Source organism: Coturnix japonica, chromosome 2 (genome assembly GCF_001577835.2).
Source record: "Coturnix japonica isolate 7356 chromosome 2, Coturnix japonica 2.1, whole genome shotgun sequence".
Classification (NCBI taxonomy): domain Eukaryota; kingdom Metazoa; phylum Chordata; class Aves; order Galliformes; family Phasianidae; genus Coturnix; species Coturnix japonica.
This window is the reverse complement of record NC_029517.1, coordinates 38,300,872-38,319,940: the sequence shown is the minus strand read 5'-3', so window position 1 is coordinate 38,319,940 and position 19,069 is coordinate 38,300,872. Positions and strand designations below refer to the sequence as shown.

Sequence of the window (19,069 nt, the reverse complement as noted above, 5' to 3'; positions counted from 1 at the left end):
GAGCGGTGCTGCAGTGGCACAGGCTGCACAGGGAGGTGGTGCAGGCACCGTCTCTGGAGGTGCTCAAAAACCGTGTGGATGTGGAACTGAGGGATGTGGTTAGCAGGTATGGCGGGGGAGGGTTCGACTAGTTTATCTTAGAGGTCTTTTCCAACCTTAATGAACGTGGAGCAGCAGATGCAAAAGGAAAATCGAAGAGTGGATGGAATAGGAAGGAAGAGCCCCTCTTTAATAACGGAGATAAGAAAACGCTAACCCCAACACACTGAGGAGCTACCCGCAAAGCGTCATGTCGGCGCAGGATGTGAGCTCACGGTACCGCCCCCTCCCCGCCCCGCTCATGGTGCCGGTTCCGCCGCCCTCAGTCCCGCCTCGCTGCATCCCGCGGCCGGGGCTGTCCCGGCTGTGCCAGGCCGGGCGGGCTGTGCCGGGCCGGGCCTGGCCGGTGAGCACCACGAGGGGCTGCGGGGCGGCACGGAGCCGGGCCCGGTGGGGTAACACAGAAAGGGGCGGGAGTGGCGGCGACGGGGCCCGCGCAGGACCGCGGCCTGGGGGAAGCGGAGGCTGCGCGGGAAAGGGGGTAGGTCCACGGTCAGGCCGAGACGATCCGGGTTGAAATGTTCGTTGTCTTTTTCCCGAGGTGGACGGGTGCCGCCCGCCGCTGCAGGAGGGGTCGCCATGGGGAACCAGCTGGCTGGCATCGCCCCGTCGCAGATCCTGTCGGTGGACAGCTATTTCTCTGACATCCATGACTTCGAGTATGACAAAAGCCTGGGGAGCACCCGCTTCTTCAAGGTGGCCCGAGCCAAGCACCGGGAGGGGCTGGTGGTGGTGAAGGTGTTCGCCATCCAGGACCCGACCCTGCCCCTGACGAGCTACAAGCAGGAGCTGGAGGAGCTGAAGATCCGGCTGCACTCGGCGCAGAACTGCCTCCCCTTTCAGAAAGCAACCTTGTCCGAGAAGGCTGCCATGCTCTTCAGGCAGTACGTGAGGGACAACCTGTATGATCGGATCAGCACGAGGCCATTCCTCAATAACATCGAGAAAAGGTGGATCGCTTTCCAGATCCTGACGGCGGTGGATCAGGCGCACAAATCTGGGGTCCGCCATGGGGATATTAAGACTGAAAACATCATGGTGACCAGCTGGAACTGGGTTCTTCTGACGGACTTTGCCAGTTTTAAACCAACGTATCTTCCCGAAGACAACCCTGCTGACTTCAACTATTTCTTCGACACATCGCGGAGGAGAACGTGCTACATCGCTCCTGAGCGCTTTGTTGATGGCAGCATGTTTGCCACAGAGCTGGAAAACATGAGAGATCCCTCCACCCCTCTGGTAGACCTGGCTAACAGTAATCAGCGAACAAGGGGGGAGTTAAAACGTGCAATGGACATCTTTTCTGCAGGTACTGAGAGAGATCTGTGTGATCTTCATGGCTGTGTGTCAGGGATGCACAGAAACTTGTTAATTTTTGTTTGTTCTTTTTACTTATTATCTTTAACTTTTTTATTACGGCAGGCCTAGAGAACAGCTTGTGGGGAAAAAAAATTGCTTACCTTAAGCATTAGGACTGGTCTCCAAACCTTTCAGTCACAAAAAGATTACAGACACAATAGAGTAAGCTACATGACTTAAATGCACCCCCGTGTTATCTGAGGAGTGCAATCAGATACTTCTGTTACAGCTTATCTGTGCCCTGGAAAAGAGGTGGTTCTATAGGTCACAGACTGTGATCTTCAGGTGGCTGAGGTCCCAGGGATGCAGTGTGTGCTTCATGGGACCTGTGAGGAGGAACCAGTCAGTGGCAATATCTGGCTGCCTGGGAACAGAGCTGCTTTCCAGTGCAGTTTGGCAATATTGGCTTCAGAAGCTCCTTGTCCTTATATTTTTCCCACCAGCAGGAAGTTGGATAACTCAGTAAACTCCTGTCATGGTTCCACTCAAAAATTCTTGATAGAGCCCCATTGTGGGAGGCTGTCTTGAGTCACAGGCTTGTTTTGAGTCATGTGTTTGGCCAATTAGAGAAAAACAAACAAAATTAAAGTCTGAACATTGAAGTAATGGTTACTTCACTTTCACCGGCCAAGTTTCCAGGCTGCTCCACTGACAGGACAAGATGCAAACCATGGCAGGCAAACTGCAGGAATGGGATCTTTGGAGAGGACATGCATCATATACACAGCAGGGTGCCATGCCTGGCAACCTTCTTATTTCACACTGTTTTTAGGAACTTGTTTGAGTGAACGTATGCTGTCCCTCAGCATCACTGTGGAAGCAGAACTTATTCTTCTTGCTTCATTTGACCTCTTGCTTAGTCCATGCTTGATTTATTGGCACGCTTCCATGTAACAGTGATGTGGGTTCATTTTCTGATATATTTTCCATTTGACAGGTGGTTGAAATCAGTACCTCACGTTTCCTAATTGCAAATTTCCCTGCTGTTGGCATGTTTGCAATAGAATACCTGGGGGGCATTTCAGAGATCAAGTGTAAAAGCCAGTTTTTGGAGATGGAGATGCTACCCCCTTTCCCCAAGTGAATCAGTCAGCTCATTAGCCTTGTTTTTAATCAAGCTAAGGTTCACGTAGGATCTGTTCTTGTCGGTGTACAGAAAACAAAATTTCCGTTTTCAGATCTCTCACATCTTTGACTATTTTTTTTCCCCTAGGCTGTGTAATAGCAGAGCTGTTCACAGAAGGCGTCCCCTTGTTTGATTTATCTCAGCTTCTGGCTTACAGAAATGGCCTCTTTTCCCCTGATCAAGTCCTAAACAAAATTGAAGACCGCAGTATCAGAGAGCTGGTAAGGGTGGGCTGCAGCATCAGAGCAATTTCTGTGGGCTGCGTGTAGTTCATTTCACCTCCTTTCATGATAAATTGCTTGCTGGTTTTGATTGTGGGTTTGGGTTCTTATTTATTTACTTATTTACTTATTTTGCATTATGAATGTCTAAACCTTTAATCTTTCTCTCCTGCTCCCTCCTGCTTCTGCCGTTCTCAAGGTCACTCAGATGGTCCATCGCGAGCCAGATAAACGTTTAGCAGCTGAAGATTACTTGAAACAGCAACGTAACAATGCCTTTCCTGAAATATTTTACACTTTCCTTCAGCCTTATATGGCCCAGTTTGCCAAGGAAACGTTTGTATCAGCAGATGAGCGTATACTGGTCATACGTAAAGATCTGGACAACATCATTCACAATCTCTGTGGGCATGATCGCACAGAGAAAGCCGAGGGAGAGACCAAAGAGAATGGGCTGGTTATCCTAGTGTCTGTGATAACTTCCTGTTTACAGACTCTCAAATACTGTGATTCAAAACTGGCTGCTTTGGAGCTGATTCTTCATTTAGCACCGAGATTAAGTGTTGAGATTCTTCTGGATCGTATTACTCCTTATCTGTTACATTTCAGCAACGACTCTGTGCCCAGGGTGAGGGCAGAATCTGTGAGGACACTAACTAAAGTTCTTGCTCTCGTCAAAGAGGTGCCACGCAATGATATTAACATTTACCCAGAGTATATCCTGCCGGGCATTGCACACTTGGCCCAGGATGAAGCCACTATCGTCAGGCTTGCATATGCTGGTAAGTAGGAATCCACTCATAACTTCAAATCCTCTTTTATTGTACTTCTTTCACTGTTTTGTGTACTCACAGACAAGGTTAGAGCCTGGTGCTCAGGGAAGTAGCCCTGCTTCTCTTCTCTACTTAAACAAGGACATAACATGTAAAAGTACTTCCACAACCATGTATGTGAACAGGGCTTCTGGAGCCTGCCCACCCTCTGCAGATCTAATTAATTGACCTTAGTTAGCATTTTGTTAGCTCAACTGATTGCTTAGAGCGGCCCAACTGAAATTAGTAAATACGAAACATGTAAAGCATCAATTTTTTGTTATACTTCAGTTACTTTCCCACAGGATGAAATTTGGTGTTCAGGGCTGAGCTTGTTAAATAAGTTGAACTGGGGGGAAAAAAATAGCCAGCTTTGTTGGTGCAAGTGCAAAAAAGCTGCAGATCTCACTACCCAGTAGATTCCACTTGTGTTTGCTTGAATTGTGGATAGCTAAGTCTGGATAGGTTGCCCTCAATTCAAACAGCTTTCTTTTAAGAAAGCTATTGAATTTCAATAAGTTAATAAGTAAATAAGAATATTAGGCTAACTTTAGAAATATAGACATGAGTTAAATTATGTTACCACACCTTTTGGAAGCAGTGTGACTGGTGACTTAGAGGATTTAAAGCAGGCTGTGTATGGTTTCCATTGGCATGTTGATGTTGTCTTGGCCAAGACTCAAAATGGCTGCTTAAGTGGGACGTAAGCCCTGGCAGGGTTATTCCTGTGTCAGCCACTGCCTGACCCATATAGCCCGAGTTGCTTCAGCAGCTTCCAGACACTGCAGGATGGTGCCAGATGGCATGGATAGATACAGGACAAACGTCTTCAAATTGGAACCCAGCCCTCAAGTGTAACCCCAAGGATACGAATCCTGGCATGGTGGCATGTTGTTGTTTTGAATTGTTAATTGCCCTTTCAGTTCTGTCAAGCTACTTAGTCATCCACCTGAGATAAGGTGATATTTTGAGCTAGTTTAGAAGACTAAAATTGTTTGCAGTTACATTTGATGTCCTTACAATTTTTCTACCCATTTAGGCAACGTTACTGTGTGATATGAGATACCTGGTTGCTATGCTGTGCTTAGGGACACGAGTCCCTGAAGCAGGTTTGCAGAATGTACTGTGTAATCTCAGTGCTATTTTGCCTATCCTAACTGGTATACTGAGTGGTTTTAATATCTCACAAGGGGATCATCAGAAGTCTGTAAACTGGCAAAATATAACAATTCTAAACCAAAATGTTTTCCTTTGCAGAAAACATAGCACTGTTAGCAGAAACAGCTCTAAGATTTCTGGAGTTAGTCCAGCTGAAAAATCTAAATATGGAAAATGAACCAAATGGCGAAGAAATGGATGAAGCATCTCACCCTAGTGATAACTATGATACAGGTAATGTCGCTTCCACTTACTTTGCTTCTTTATAATAGCAAAATAGAGGAGAGCTACTAGTTAGCACTGGTTTTTGTTGTCAGTTGGCCTTCCAACATGGTCATCTGTGCTATTATAACTGTTGCACAGAGTTGTTTGGTGTTTTTTTCCTTCCCTTGGCAAGGAGGGGTGAGTAATAAGTGGACTATGTGTCAGCTTCAATCCCGTTAGTGAAACATGTTTCTTGGATAATACTGAGCAAGTTTTCCAAGCTGAGAAGTTTGTGGTTAAGAATACATTCTATTCTGGGGTAAGTACATTAGTCTGCAACTGACTATAATGGTAAACTTCTCATGCATACTTCATTCGGTAGCAAAAAAAGACATGTAATATTTTAAATAGTTGCAGAATGATACTTAAAAAAAGAAAATCCCCTTTCAGTTCCTTCATGTAAACTGTTGGGTATTCACAGTTGCTGAGGCATGAGAGAAAGGAAGGCCCATCTTACAGGCTCTGCTCATAAGAAACACTGTCCTGTATTACCCAGCTAGCTTGGACATGAAAGTAGTAATGCAAGGAAGAAAAAGAGTTTGAATGGTTCTATTCTTTTCATGCTTTCAGAAAGTAAGGCTGAGAAATTTGAACCCAGAAGGCAACTTTTTCCACGTGACTGACAAACTGTTTTGGAAAGTAAATTAGCTGTGGGCAAATGGCAATTACCTCTGCAAAGCTGGGTTAGCAATATATGAATTTATTGCTATTTGCTTGAGAATCTCCACCGTAAGCTTTCAGTATTAGCTTATGCATCAACTATACTGTTATTTCTGCTTCATGGAGGTTTTTTTTCCTCAGTTCCATCATGGAATAGAAGCAAGGAGTGAGATCACTTTCAAGTTTTTGTCACCATTGTTAGGGTAACTGCTAGTATTGTGTAACACTGCAAGTGCTCATGTTTTCAAATACTATTTGTTTCTCTCTAACCTTAATGAAGCCAGTCTACCTCCGTAAGTAAAAATATTCTCTCATCAATTCACAAATGTTACAACTGATGGTCAAATAAATGTGTAAAAGCAGAGTTGTCTTGAAGTACCTTGTTTAACACAGTAATATTGCTGCTGACTCATTCGATGCTTTTTCACATCAGCATTTCATTTTTATACAAAATGGATTGGATCATCTTAATTGAAATTAAGAGAAATTAAGAGAATTGCATTTCTCTGGTGATAATTCTGTAGTCTGACTTTGCCACTACCCTCATGCTTAGTCTGAAGTCTTTTGTAAGCCAGTCCTTGGAACTGTAGAGATTCTGTTGCTTTGTTCAACTTAGCAAGAATTTCTATGGTGATTTTCAGGATATCAGTTTAACTTCCTTAGCAGTATATGTTCATGTACAGTTTCCCACCAATCTAAATGCTCACTCTTTTGCCTCCTGCAGAGCTGCAAGCCTTGCATGAAATGGTCCAGCAGAAAGTTGTCACTTTGCTGAGCGACCCAGAAAATATCGTGAAACAAACACTAATGGAAAATGGAATAACACGTCTCTGTGTATTCTTTGGACGTCAAAAAGCCAACGATGTTCTTCTATCTCATATGATCACTTTCTTAAATGATAAGAATGACTGGCACCTTCGAGGAGCTTTCTTTGACAGCATTGTGGGTAAGGGTTTGGTTTCAGCCAAACAGAATAGTTTTTTCACATCCTGGAAACTGTTAAGCCGTTTCTTCTGAAGATGTAGGTAATTTTGGGGAAGTGACATGCTGAATTATTGTGTAAGGGTTTCTCTATGGAGTAAAGAAGAAACAATGTAAATAAAAGTAGCTTTTTTCTGTCTAAATAATTCTTACAAATGAGACTGATACTTCTAAGGCCAGATTAGATTAACATCAAAAATAGAATTTTTATTATGTTTGTTCTTACTTTTAATTATTATTTTTTAAAATCTTTTCTGAAGCCACTAATTGAAAAAAATGAATTGTGGCAAATCAGTGCTAAAATTTCTGCCAGCCATCTAGAAGATGCATCACCTGGAACAGGCTGCCCAGGGAGGCTGTGGATGCCCCGTCCTTGGAGGTGTTCAAGGCCAGGTTGGATGGGGCCCTGGTCAACCTGATCGAGTAATTGTGGAAGTTTGGTGGCTCTGCCAGGAAGGGGGTTGGAGCTTCGTGATCCTTGAGGTCCCTTCCAACCCAAGTCATTCTATGATTCTATGATTCCTCAATAGACCTGTTTGCGTGATAAAAACTTTGCGCTGATTACCACACTAGAGTAGAAGTGAAGAAGTTATTTAATGTGTCAACTTGATTATGGTGGGAAGACATCTGACTCTGTGATATTTGTCAATCCCCGTAACTGGGTTAGAAGCAGATACAGTTACGGTCTATGCTGTGCATCGTCTATGACAACAACAATGATAAGCCTGAGTTATTCGATGAAAAAATAACTTTTCTCTCTTGGGAATGACTAGAGGACTTGCCCGGTTGCTTGCAGGAAGGAATGTCAGCTTGATGGGTGTCAAGCAAAAGGAAAGATCAGAATTTCAATGAGCTCCATCTCCGTGACAGTTGCCAGAGATTAATTATAGTAGATGGGTTACTAATCCAAGGAAGTGATTCCAGATGACAGCGTCATGTGGACACTGGCTGGTTGTTGTGTGGGAAAGAAGAAAAAAATAAGAAAGCAGTTTTTTTTCTACTGGGATGTGGCTGATAAGTTTTGGTTCATCAGCTTCAAAGGGATTACATTTATTTTGCTTTTAATCTTGCTTTCTTTCAGAGATCTTTGAAATATATTTTAATTGTTTTAAATGTTTCATTTCAACTGTTGGCAATTGTTGTACTAGATAAATGAACGTATCTGAAAGACGTTCTTTGCTGATAATTAGTCCAATATCCAGTTCAGCCTCTCAGGAAGCTGAATGCTATTCAAATTACCTTTGCTGCTAAATTAAAAGACAAAAATCCTGCCAACGTTCTTTCAGCAGTGCTCATTTACCCTCTCCATGTACAAAAGCAGGCCCTGCATCCCCACCCTTAGGAGCACTGCTATTTTTGCCTCACTGTTTCAGACATGTGCTGGCCAGCTGTGCTTTACATCCACGTCTGACCTCTGGGAGGACTTCAGCAGGCAGAGATCGGTTTTAGTCAAAAAGCTTTCAGAGCATTTTTCTAACTCTCTGTTTTCTCAGAAATTTGAACAAAAATTGTGTCTTCCACATCTTTACTTTGGATTTTTATGTGGTGTTTGTTTGTTTGAATATTTTTCAGGTGTTGCTGCTTACGTTGGCTGGCAAAGCTCCTCAATACTGAAGCCTCTGCTTCAGCAAGGACTCAGTGATGCAGAAGAATTTGTCATTTATAAGGCCCTCAATGCTCTTACTTGTATGTGCCAGTTAGGGCTCTTGCAAAAGCCTCATATTTATGAATTTGCTTGTGATATTGGTAAGTTGGAAGACAGACCATTACCTTGTTTTCCTACTAAAGAAAACTTCATACCACAGAAAGCTTTGTGGCCAGATTAATAAAATTTCATAGCCTAACTGTTCAATATGCAAACCTATAGTACTCTTTTAGGGTTTACTTGACTGAGGCATGCCCAACATTGGCTACTGTTTATCAAACAACTAGTCTTTTGAGACTTTATCTTTTTATGGCTTTTCAAAAGCATTCAGAATTTGGGGCAGGTGATTTTTGGTTTTATATCTCATGACTGGATACCGTCCCTTGATTACAACTTCATAAAACCTGTGTAATTGAGATGGACTTCTGAATCCAACAGGAAAACATCAGTTATCTCACAATATAAATGGTGACTATTCAAGGAATAGAAGGGAAGAAGAATGAATGAACTATTTACTCTCTCTTTAATTTGAATGTTCTAACAGTAATTTTCTTTCAGCACCTTTCCTGTGCCATCCTAATCTTTGGATACGTTACGGTGCAGTGGGATTTATCACTGTGGTTGCACAGTACCTAAATATAGCTGATGTCTACTGCAAGCTAATGCCATACCTCCATCCTTTTATCACACAGCCAATAATACAGGTAATGCTTCAAATATTATTTCTGTGGTCTGTTGTTGCCATGGTGCTGGCATGTGTGATTGATATTCCCTGTTGTCCAATTACCAACCTGTAGGCTAGGAAAAACAAGTAGACATGATGCCTACAGCACTTTAATGTTAGTTTTCTCCATATTTAATGGATATCTTTCTTCCTATTGACTGATTTCTGGTTTTGAATTGCAGATAGATAAAGAAATAGTCCTGCTAAGTGTACTTAAAGAGCCTGTCAGCCGTTCCATATTTGATTACGTCTTGAGATCAAAGGATATCTCAAGCCTTTTCCGACACCTTCAGATGCGTCAGAAGAAAAGGAATGGTGTCCTCCCAGACTGTCCACCCCCAGAGGACCCTGCCATTGCACAGCTGCTGAAGAAGCTACTTTCACAGGTGATTGTTTTTTCATTTGTACTTTGGAAGTCAGGATTGAGACTCTTGGGCTCTGTATGTCTGTACTGCAACCTTGCAGTTGCTGCTCTTAAAGGATCCCAGCATGAGGTTCAGTATAGGTTTGTTGGACAAGGAGTTCAGAACCTTTGGAAGATTCTTAAAAGATCTGCCAGAAATAGGGCAGCCTTATGCCTGAAATCCCCAAATATATTTTCTTTTTGACAATTTTAGTTGTACGTCTTCAGATTTCAGATGTGATATATCAGTGTTGCAGAATATAGGCTATGTAATGTGCTGGAGAGAATAGTGTATGTTTGTTGAAGAGGCAGACTTGCAAATCACGGTGCAAAAACCAAAGGAAGATAAAAAAGTTATAAAGCTTGTACTTGAAACGGGGAACAGTAAGAATCACCCATATGAAGTGGTGAGAACCAGAAAGAGGAAGGACTGCAGCCAAGTGTGTGTGGTGTTCTTTTACCCCACTGTTTGTGGGCTGTAGTCGTAGCCTAGAGGTGGCAGTTAAGCAGATTGCAGCAGGTGGTGATCCAGTATTAAATGCAGCTCTTCTCTCAGTATTCTTCCTCACTTGAGGAAGAAAGATAAAAATGCAGCTACTTACCCAAAGTATCAAATAAGTAATAGGCTGGTGTCTTTAGTTTGAGGATGTGCTCTTTGCTTCTGAGCCAGTCATTTTATTTTACCGCTTCTTGTGTCTGCATGCCTTGATGCATGTTCTTTTTCAAAACATAAATAATAATATGTTTTCTCTTACTCTGTAGGGGATGACTGAGGAAGAAGAAGACAAACTGTTAGCACTGAAAGACTTTATGTTAAAATCAAATAAAGCTAAAGCCAACATAGTGGATCAGAGCCACCTGCATGACAGCTCTCAGAAAGGGCCGATGGATTTGTCAGTTTTGGGAATAATCAGGAGACAAGTGGATCTGGTTAAAACAAAACAGGAGCCTGATGACAAACGGGGTAGGTATATTTTGTAGTCTATCTAGGTAGAACTAAGTCTTTAATTTACTCAGCAGTTCATCCTACGTAATTATTGCCACCCTCACTGAATTAGCAATAAGAAAATTTAGCATGATTTCTCAGTAGCATGCTGACGTATGATATATCGTTATAGCTAGAAAACATGTAAAGCAAGACTCAAACGTAAATGAAGAATGGAAAAGCATGTTTGGGTCTCTGGAACCACCCAACATCTCCCAGCCAATACCTAAAGGACACGGGCAAACTGCTGATCTGGAAGCTATCCAGGCTGGGAAACCACTTCGTTCAGAGTCCTCAGCTGGTATTTGCACCACTTTGTCATCCTCCCCACAGGTACTACTGAAAAACACCATCTTTGCATAGAATCATTTGAGTTGGAAGGGATCTTTAATGGCCATCTAGTCTAACTCCTGTGAATGAACAGGGACATACACAGCTACATCAGGTTACTCAGAACCTGGTCCATGCTCTTATAAAAATACTTTCCCATATCTTAATTGTTTTCAAATTTTTGATATTTTGTCATGATGGCTCTAAAATACTAAGTTAATTGTCATTAGTATTGTTGCTGTTGTATATTTTATTAAAACTAATGACTTCTGCAAGCCTCTACCTTTGTAATATGTAAGACATGCATCTGTAAGTGCTCATCTTCTTACAGGCAACTGATGGAACAGTTGTTCAACCAAGGAAACCAACGATACAGGTACTGAGCAGTACAGTGTCTCCATCTCCATACCAGTTACGCATCACTACTTGCAAAACTGAACTCCAGCAGCTGATTCAGCAAAAGAGAGAGCAGTGTAATGCAGAAAGGATTGCCAAGCAGATGATGGAGAATGCTGAGTGGGAGAGCAAGCCTCCACCTCCAGGTAAACCACATTGGCCACCAAGGCCAATATACAGATGCACAGAAGAAAAATGTTTTGAGTTAAAACTTAATTATACCAAGGAAAAAATGCAAAGTGTTAGGAAAACAGGAAATCTTAGGTAATGTGCTCTTTATGCACAGCACTTACTTAGAAAAACATCTGCCTGCCTATGAAAGAGGATCTGGAAACCTGTATCTTTACCTTTGTGGTAATGGGCCCAAGTGACTGGTGTAAAGCTCAGGGTGTGCTTTCTGCTCCAATGAGTTTTTTGAAGCAGGATGTTTACAACAGGGTCTGTGGCAGATTATTTGCCTGATGACAGGTGATCTGTGCACTAGCTTCTCTACAATGCCCACGAGTTCTAAGGGACTCTTTGTAATTTCACTGAATGCACGTGGAACCAATCTAAAAGAAAATATTTAACTGGTTCTGCCAATAAGGCTTAGTGTAGAGTTGAGCAAATAGCCTTTTTTAAAATGCATCACCTGTGCCCTGTCTCTGGAGACATTCAAGGTTAGGCTGGAGGGGGCTCCAAGCACCTTAATGTAGCTGAAGGTACCCTGTTCATAGGAGGAGTTGGACTAGATGACATTTAAAGGTCCTTTCCAACTCAATCAATTCTATGACTCTATGTTTTCAGTGCCTTCTGTGCTTTGAAGCTATAATGACTGTTTCCCAACTTGCCTGTTGGTGGGTAAGGTCAGGGGAATCTTCATCTTCCCATTAGGTTAGGAAATCAATGCCATGCTTTGTGATTTTGTTTGTCCCTGTAGGATGGCGTCCCAAAGGATTGTTGGTAGCTCACCTTCATGAACACAAATCTGCAGTGAACCGCATTCGGGTCTCTGATGAACATTCCATTTTTGCCACTTGCTCTAACGATGGCACAGTGAAAATCTGGAACAGCCAAAAAATGGAAGGAAAAACCACTACAACCAGGTAGCTGATAGTTGATACAGGAAAGCCGTGTTGTTGGTTGAAACATAGATGGGTATTTTGGGGCTGACAGTTTCTGGGAGAAGCATTTCTGGGAGAAGAGGATGCATCTCAAAATACAGATGCAGTGAACTGCAGTGTCAGTTAAATAACAGCAACTACAGTATGCTGCTTTGATAGAGATCTGGGGTAGATTGATGTTCTCTTTGTCTGGTAGGCAGGTGTGTTCTTTTGCACCTGGTGACTGTCACAACCCACAGGCTCAAAAATGGATGGTTAAACTTGCAGAAGCAACTCAGGCTTTGTTCCTTTCTAATTTTGGAACTCTTAAAAAGCATTGTTTTCAGAGGTCTCTTGAGCCACCGGTCTTAAATGAGTGTTTGAGAGAAGTAATTTTTGTTTAAATTGCCACAAAATACATTTCCTCTTTTTCTGCCCCCTCTCCTTTTACCGTTCAGATCAATTCTGACATACTCTCGGATTGGAGGACATGTCAAGACTCTTACATTCTGCCAGGGCTCACATTATTTGGCCATAGCTTCAGACAACGGTGCTATCCAGCTTCTTAGTATTGAAGCTTCAAAGCTCCCTAAATCTCCTAAGATTCAACCAATTCAAAGCAGGTATGTACTTACTGCAGTTAAATCTCCCTGCGGAGCTCAAGCTGCCAGTGTATCTCTTGCTTAGTGTGTTTTTGCTCCAGGCTCCTGCTGGCTGATCCCAGGCTGTACAGGAAGGCTAAAATCTTATCCTGCTTAATAAAGAAGTGCTGAAAGGCAACAGTGTGGGAATGAGGATTTGTAGCTCTTGGTTATTGCTATCCGCTGTGTCACTGGACTCATTATAAGTTTAAAAGTCAGTAAATGTAAATACTTCTAAATTCTTTTATTTATGCACTGGGTTTGCTCGTTTCTTACCTCCCCTATTACAGTATTAATCTCCAAAATAACTTGAGCAGAATCCTTTTAGAAGTCACTAATGGACACTCACAAATGCACAGTGCATAGTTTGGCTTCAGGCCTGCAAATTTGTCTCCCAGGCACTTAATATGAGTAATGTGGTAAAGATATGAGGCATGGGATACTATTTAGAGGAATGTTTGGATGTTTTAATGTTTTTTTTACCTTTCCGTACAAGCAGTTTTGAATATTTGGCACCAATTTAACTGCTTAATCTTCCAGCTTGAATGAAGGATGTGTCCAACAGGTGTCTCAGAGATTTCTTTCAGCTCTAAATAAAAGTCACTTGTTTCAAACGTCCTCTCTTGTTTGGGATTAAGTTCATAAATGAAGCAAGCTTAATCTAAGGGAGGTGGAAGCTACAAACTAGAGATGTATTTTCCTTTTAGCATATACGAAGTCACACACAATGAGTGACTGAGCACAGTTCTGTCAGTACAGCAATGGAGAGGAAAAAAGAGATGTGTGTCCCTTCCAGTAGGGTCTGAGTAGATGAACATCTGAGAAACAGTCTTAAACTTGGTAGTACTATCTGTTTCTAAATCAGTGTGTTCTTTTAACCCAGATCCTTAGATTTGAAGGATGATGGCTGTGTGGTCGATATGCATCACTTCAATTCAGGAGCCCAGTCAGTGCTGGCTTATGCTACGGTTAATGGATCCCTGGTTGGATGGGATTTGCGATCTAACAGCAATGCTTGGACACTGAAACATGATTTGAAGTTAGGCCTCATAACTTCATTTGCTGTGGACATACACCAATGCTGGCTGTGTATTGGTAAGCCTGTATTTCTTATTAGCTGATTTTTGTTTCCCCGCTTTGATTTTCCTTTACAATAACTATAGCTCAAGCTTTTGCTTCATCTGGTTGACTAGAAAATGACATTTTTCAAACAAGGGGAGAGAAATAACCACCTGATATATTTACGGGGAGTAGTCTGATCTGTAATTACTTGGAAGCACCTTCTCCTAGAAATAGAGCACAAGGATATGGACAAAAAACCATGTAACTGTCCCTCTGACTCTGGACAGCTGTCTCTCACCAGGCACAAGCAATGGCACGATGGCATGCTGGGACATGAGATTTCAGTTACCAATCTCCAGCCATTCTCATCCTTCCAAGGCCCGAATCAGACGCCTGCTCATGCATCCTGTCTATCAGTCTTGGGTTATTGCAGGTAAACCATCTTAAACTTACCTCACTGTTTACAGAGTCTGTGATTAAAGAAGCTTCTGTTTCAATTTCCGCTTGAAGTCCTGCTTTATGTTTTGGCTCATGCTTGTATTCTGCCACAGCTTTCTAATGTAAAATAGGAGAGAGGTAAAAAAAAAAATCTAGTAATAAGCCATTATGAAAACAACAGCTTTTGCAATACTTATTTTCTGGAGCATCTCTGTTACGAATGTCCCTCCCTATGTGCAAACACATCACTTTTTGCAGATAAAATGTTATATGAGACAAAACCAAAATTATGATGTACATTGAAGTTGATGGGAATTCTTCCACTGCATTGAGAGCCCTTGTAGAGCAGAGACTGAAAGGTTGCTCCATGTCCATTCCCCTCTTAATTCTGACCCAGCTGAGCTTTGGGTTAGAGCTTTCAAAGACCTTACAAGAGTCCTCATCTGGTGTGCTCACAGCTGCTTCATCCTCACTGCATATAGCACTGTCATATGCTCTGCTCATACTGGAAAGTACTTCTAGGTCTTCATGTCAGGAAGACATTCTCAAAAAGACAAGTAGCATAAACTAATACTGCAATAATGATACTGATAAAGTTGCTATAAAATGAGTTCTTAAACAAGTTTCCTCTTTTACTTAAACGTACTTCTTAGGTTTGACTAATTCTTATAGCAATTAACCCCTCTGGGACCAAATCAGATTTATTTAAAGGTCATGCAAATAAAAGAAGGTTTGCTGGGCTTCCTAGTTTTACTTCCCCAATAAAGAATGAATTGGTGACAAAGTTCATTATTTTGGAATCATATTGAACAGTTCTTACCCACTTGTTTGATGCCAAGCATGTAAGCAACCCCTTTAACAGGGTTCTTTGCCCGTCTACCGTAAACATGGGTGTGAAATGTCATTGTAGCTACTGAACTTGATAACTTTAGATTTGCTGCCTAGGAAAAATCAACAAAGTCAGTGATGACAGTGCAGAACAGGCAGACCATACATTGTTCTTAAAGAAGCATAAGAAGTTATCTAGGGAAGAAATTATGAGGTTTTAATTCTTTTTAGAAAGGGTGGAAGATTAAAGCAGGATTATCCTGAGCTGCTATCAAGGGATAAAAACAACAAAACACATGCATGGCTGACAAAGCAAGACTAACAGCTGCTTCAGAGAGCAAGTACAGAGCATTTCTATGTCATACCCTCTGTGTTATGTCATTAGAGTGACCAGTGAGAACCAAAGCCACGTATTTTATTTGTATGCATTGGCATTATCTTTCCTGTAGCTGTTCAAGGCAATAACGAAGTCTCCATGTGGGATATGGAAACCGGTGATCGACGCTTCACTCTGTGGGCCAGCAGTGCACCACCTCTTTCAGAACTGCAGGTCTGGTCTTTTTCTCTTCCCACTTCTGTTCTGTAGCTGGTCCAGAGCAATCTCAGCCTCCATGTTGTGAATCCGTGCAGTTACATGGCAAACTGGCAAGGCCAAAGAGACACCAAGAACTTGCCCTGGTATTTATTTTGCCACTGTTAACTTTTTTGCTGTCAAAACTAAATTCCTTTTGTAAAACAGCAGTGTAACCTAAATCTTCACTGGTATCTTCTACTGCACATAGAAAATATCCAGCCAAATTCTCACAAAACCTGTCGGCCAGTCAAGCCTGCAAGGGTTTCAGTGAAGCCAAAATTCATGGTGTGGCGTCTTGAATTTTTATTTGCAGTGTCTGGGGATGTGGATACTCCATAAGCATCTGTTCTTTCGCACATTCCTTTTATAATACAATGCATTGCTATGCTCAACTGTTAGCTTAAAGTACAAAACTCCAATTCCAGGAGTTAACTGGGAAAGGAACAATCTGGGATATAATAACAAATAACTGCATCTTCTATAAACGTTGCAAATTCAGGTCTGGGATCTACCTAAACTTGAATTTGCACATGCTACAAGTTTCTCAGGTTCACTTTGTTTGATCACTTACTTTGCAAAGTCGAATAGGAAATTGTGATTTGTTTTCTGCTGTGTTCCTTCCTTAATGCCACCATACCATAAAAATTTGAGAGTTCATATGTTTCTCAACAAGATTCCCTTGCTTGATTCTCTGATGAATAAACTCTCCTTTGCCATTGTTGAGAATATTGTTTGGGATATTGGCAAGTTTGATCTGTAGTGTTGTTCTGTGAACCGTAAGTAACAAGAGGAAGCACTTTAATATTCTAAGATGTGGCCTATTAATAAAGTAACTTGGTTTTAGTCACAAGCATTTGGAAATGGGATGGATAAACGTGATAAAGAATGCACTTCCTTTGTCAAGCATGGCAACAGCTTCTGATTGTACTTAATAAATACCTCTTTTCCTTATTAGCCTTCTCCTAACAGCATCCATGGAATATACTGCAGTCCAGCATCTGGTAATCCCATATTACTGACAGCAGGCTCAGACATGAAAATAAGGTAACGAATCCAACAACATGGTTTGATGCTCTCCCTTCTACCCTTGTCTGGGTATTAAGTTTTGCCAAGCATTGCAAAAGTAAGCTCTAAAGAAGTCTAAACAATAATGCTGAACATGTGTTCACTAGCGAGCGTTAGTGAGCAGAAGGAATTGTTATCAGCAGAAATATTGCAAAACTTTCTGAAATGCAACGTGTCCCGTTTTGTAAAGTTCCTGGTAGGCAGCATAGGAGAAAGAAACTCCCAAAACATGACTTGTGTGAGCTTGCTATGAGTACTGATTTCTCTGGTTCTTTTGTCCCTTAAGTGCACAAAGCATGTAGTAGTTGTGCTCATTAGTTTTCACCGCAGGAGCAGGACATGTTTTAAACTGCTGAGTTTAACTGATTTAAAAATAAAATAAATTAATAGTTTTCTTGTATTTCTTTGTGTCTAGGTTTTGGGATTTAGCCTACCCTGAGAGATCTTACATTGTTGCAGGAAGTTCTAATTGCCCATCTGTGTCCTACTACAGGAAGATAATTGAGGGCACAGAGGTGGTTCAGGTATTTTGCTTTGTCTGATAACCCCATCAGCTTGCTTTTGTGATGGCCCTGTGAGTTACATTAACTGCACAACAGCTTTCCTTGCAACTGTCTCCCTTCTTACAGATGGTATCAGCACAGTGTTTTGGCATAGCTGAAAAGAAGTCACTTTAAAAGAAAAAATATCAGTTATTTTTGACAGAATTTAGACTTAGCAGATACTGTTTGATGCAGAAGCCACGGCTTTGAACTAGTTTTCATAAAACTCTTGGAATGTTAAGATGTATGTGTTACCATAGCTGTTATGTGGGACAGTGCTCACCTTGCTGTAAATATATTATTTTCTTTTTTTTTTTTTCCCTTTTTTTCTTTTTTCCTTCTCCTTTTTGTTCTGCATAGGAAATTCAAAACAAGCAAAAAATGGGACCCACTGATGAGACCCCCCGGAAAGGTCCAGAGTCTCTCCCAGTTGGACATCACGATATTATCACCGATATTGCAACTTTCCAGACCACTCAAGGGTTTATAGTAACTGCGTCAAGGGATGGAATTGTTAAAGTATGGAAATAAAAGTTGCACTAATATATAGTATGTAAATATTTGTAATAAATAAATGATGTTATAATGAAGTTTTTGAGGACTGCTTCCAGATCATGGAATAGAATGGACTTTAAAGACTATAAAGGGGGTGATAAAATCAGTTATCAGTGTCCTGCCACCCTGTTAAAAGCACTTCTTAATCACTTCTTTTATTAAAGATGTTTGGTATCGATGGCATTTCCTTGAAAGGCTGAGCAGTTTATGAACAAATTGTTTAGCTTGGCCTATCCTGCACTGTTCTCAAGGATCTTTTGGAAGTTGATGGAAGGAATTTCCACCTTACACGTTGTAAATGTATAAAAAGGAAAGGGCTGCTACAAGTATGTCAGCATCTGACTGCTGCTGCATTGAATCTGAGAAATGAGAAACGAACCAGTGCACTAATGTTCTTGCATATTCTTATAACTGTAATAAAGTCCACTTGAGCTTCTCTGTTCGGTACCTGAGTCTGTTCACATCCATTGTTCTAATGTGGTGACTGTGTTGTATGGCGGCTGTAGCATAAAAACAATTTGCAGGGAAAATGAGCATTGGCTCAGCCTTTAGTAATGACAGTGTAAGTGTAAATTCATTAAGCTATAACATTAAGACTACAACAATCCAATAAACTAGAAGCTAAACAGCAGCTCCTCAGGGGTTATATAGATCAGAACTCCCCAGATATCTCAGGATGATCAAACTATTTCAAGAAGAAAAAATCATACCTGTAATTGGGTGTTTTTCAAGTTAGCGCCTCTGCTTCTAACAGTAGCTCAGCTTTTGCTCTCTGTGCTTTTGGTTGATTTAACAGGTTCTACAAAATAATGATTATCTGAATTGAAATTGAAATCTCTACCTCTAATAATCCAAGATATAATCTGGAAACCTTTGAGAAATTAATGCTAGATTATGATCATTTTCATACTGCTGTGTAACAAAAACTAATAAAAAGAGGTATTAAATTTACTCACATTCAGCAGAAATTGTGGGCAGTAATTTGGTCCCAAGAACAGCTGTTCTCTCTTGGAAGCCTGAATTAGGTCTCAGATTTCAGCTATTTTGGATTACAAAAGATAGATAGATGAAATGTGTGAGAGGTCCATGTGTTTTGTATTATACTTTGGGAGGAATGTG

General features: G+C 41.3%; 1 protein-coding gene across 1 annotated transcript; it reads left to right on the top strand.

Moving 5' to 3' along the window:
* Positions 1–317: 317 nt before the first annotated feature.
* PIK3R4 (phosphoinositide-3-kinase regulatory subunit 4) lies at positions 318–17,985 on the top strand. Its single transcript, XM_015854043.2, has 20 exons — positions 318–445; positions 641–1,408; positions 2,672–2,805; positions 3,005–3,587; positions 4,875–5,009; positions 6,424–6,645; positions 8,253–8,426; positions 8,884–9,029; positions 9,232–9,435; positions 10,215–10,416; positions 10,571–10,770; positions 11,099–11,309; positions 12,083–12,248; positions 12,704–12,868; positions 13,770–13,981; positions 14,250–14,381; positions 15,664–15,764; positions 16,744–16,832; positions 17,269–17,377; positions 17,756–17,985. Exons 2-20 carry the CDS (start codon positions 679–681, stop codon positions 17,924–17,926), a joined length of 4,086 nt encoding a protein of 1,361 aa, XP_015709529.1. The 5' UTR covers positions 318–445; positions 641–678; the 3' UTR covers positions 17,927–17,985.
* Positions 17,986–19,069: the final 1,084 nt, after the last annotated feature.

Coding starts and splice junctions, on each gene's coding strand:
- PIK3R4 (XM_015854043.2), top strand. CDS start 679: ATGGGGAACCAGCTGGCTGGCATCGCCCCGTCGCAGATCCTGTCGGTG. Junction 1,409..2,671: donor AATGGACATCTTTTCTGCAG/GTACTGAGAGAG, acceptor TTTTTCCCCTAG/GCTGTGTAATAGCAGAGCTG. Junction 14,382..15,663: donor TCAGTCTTGGGTTATTGCAG/GTAAACCATCTT, acceptor TCTTTCCTGTAG/CTGTTCAAGGCAATAACGAA.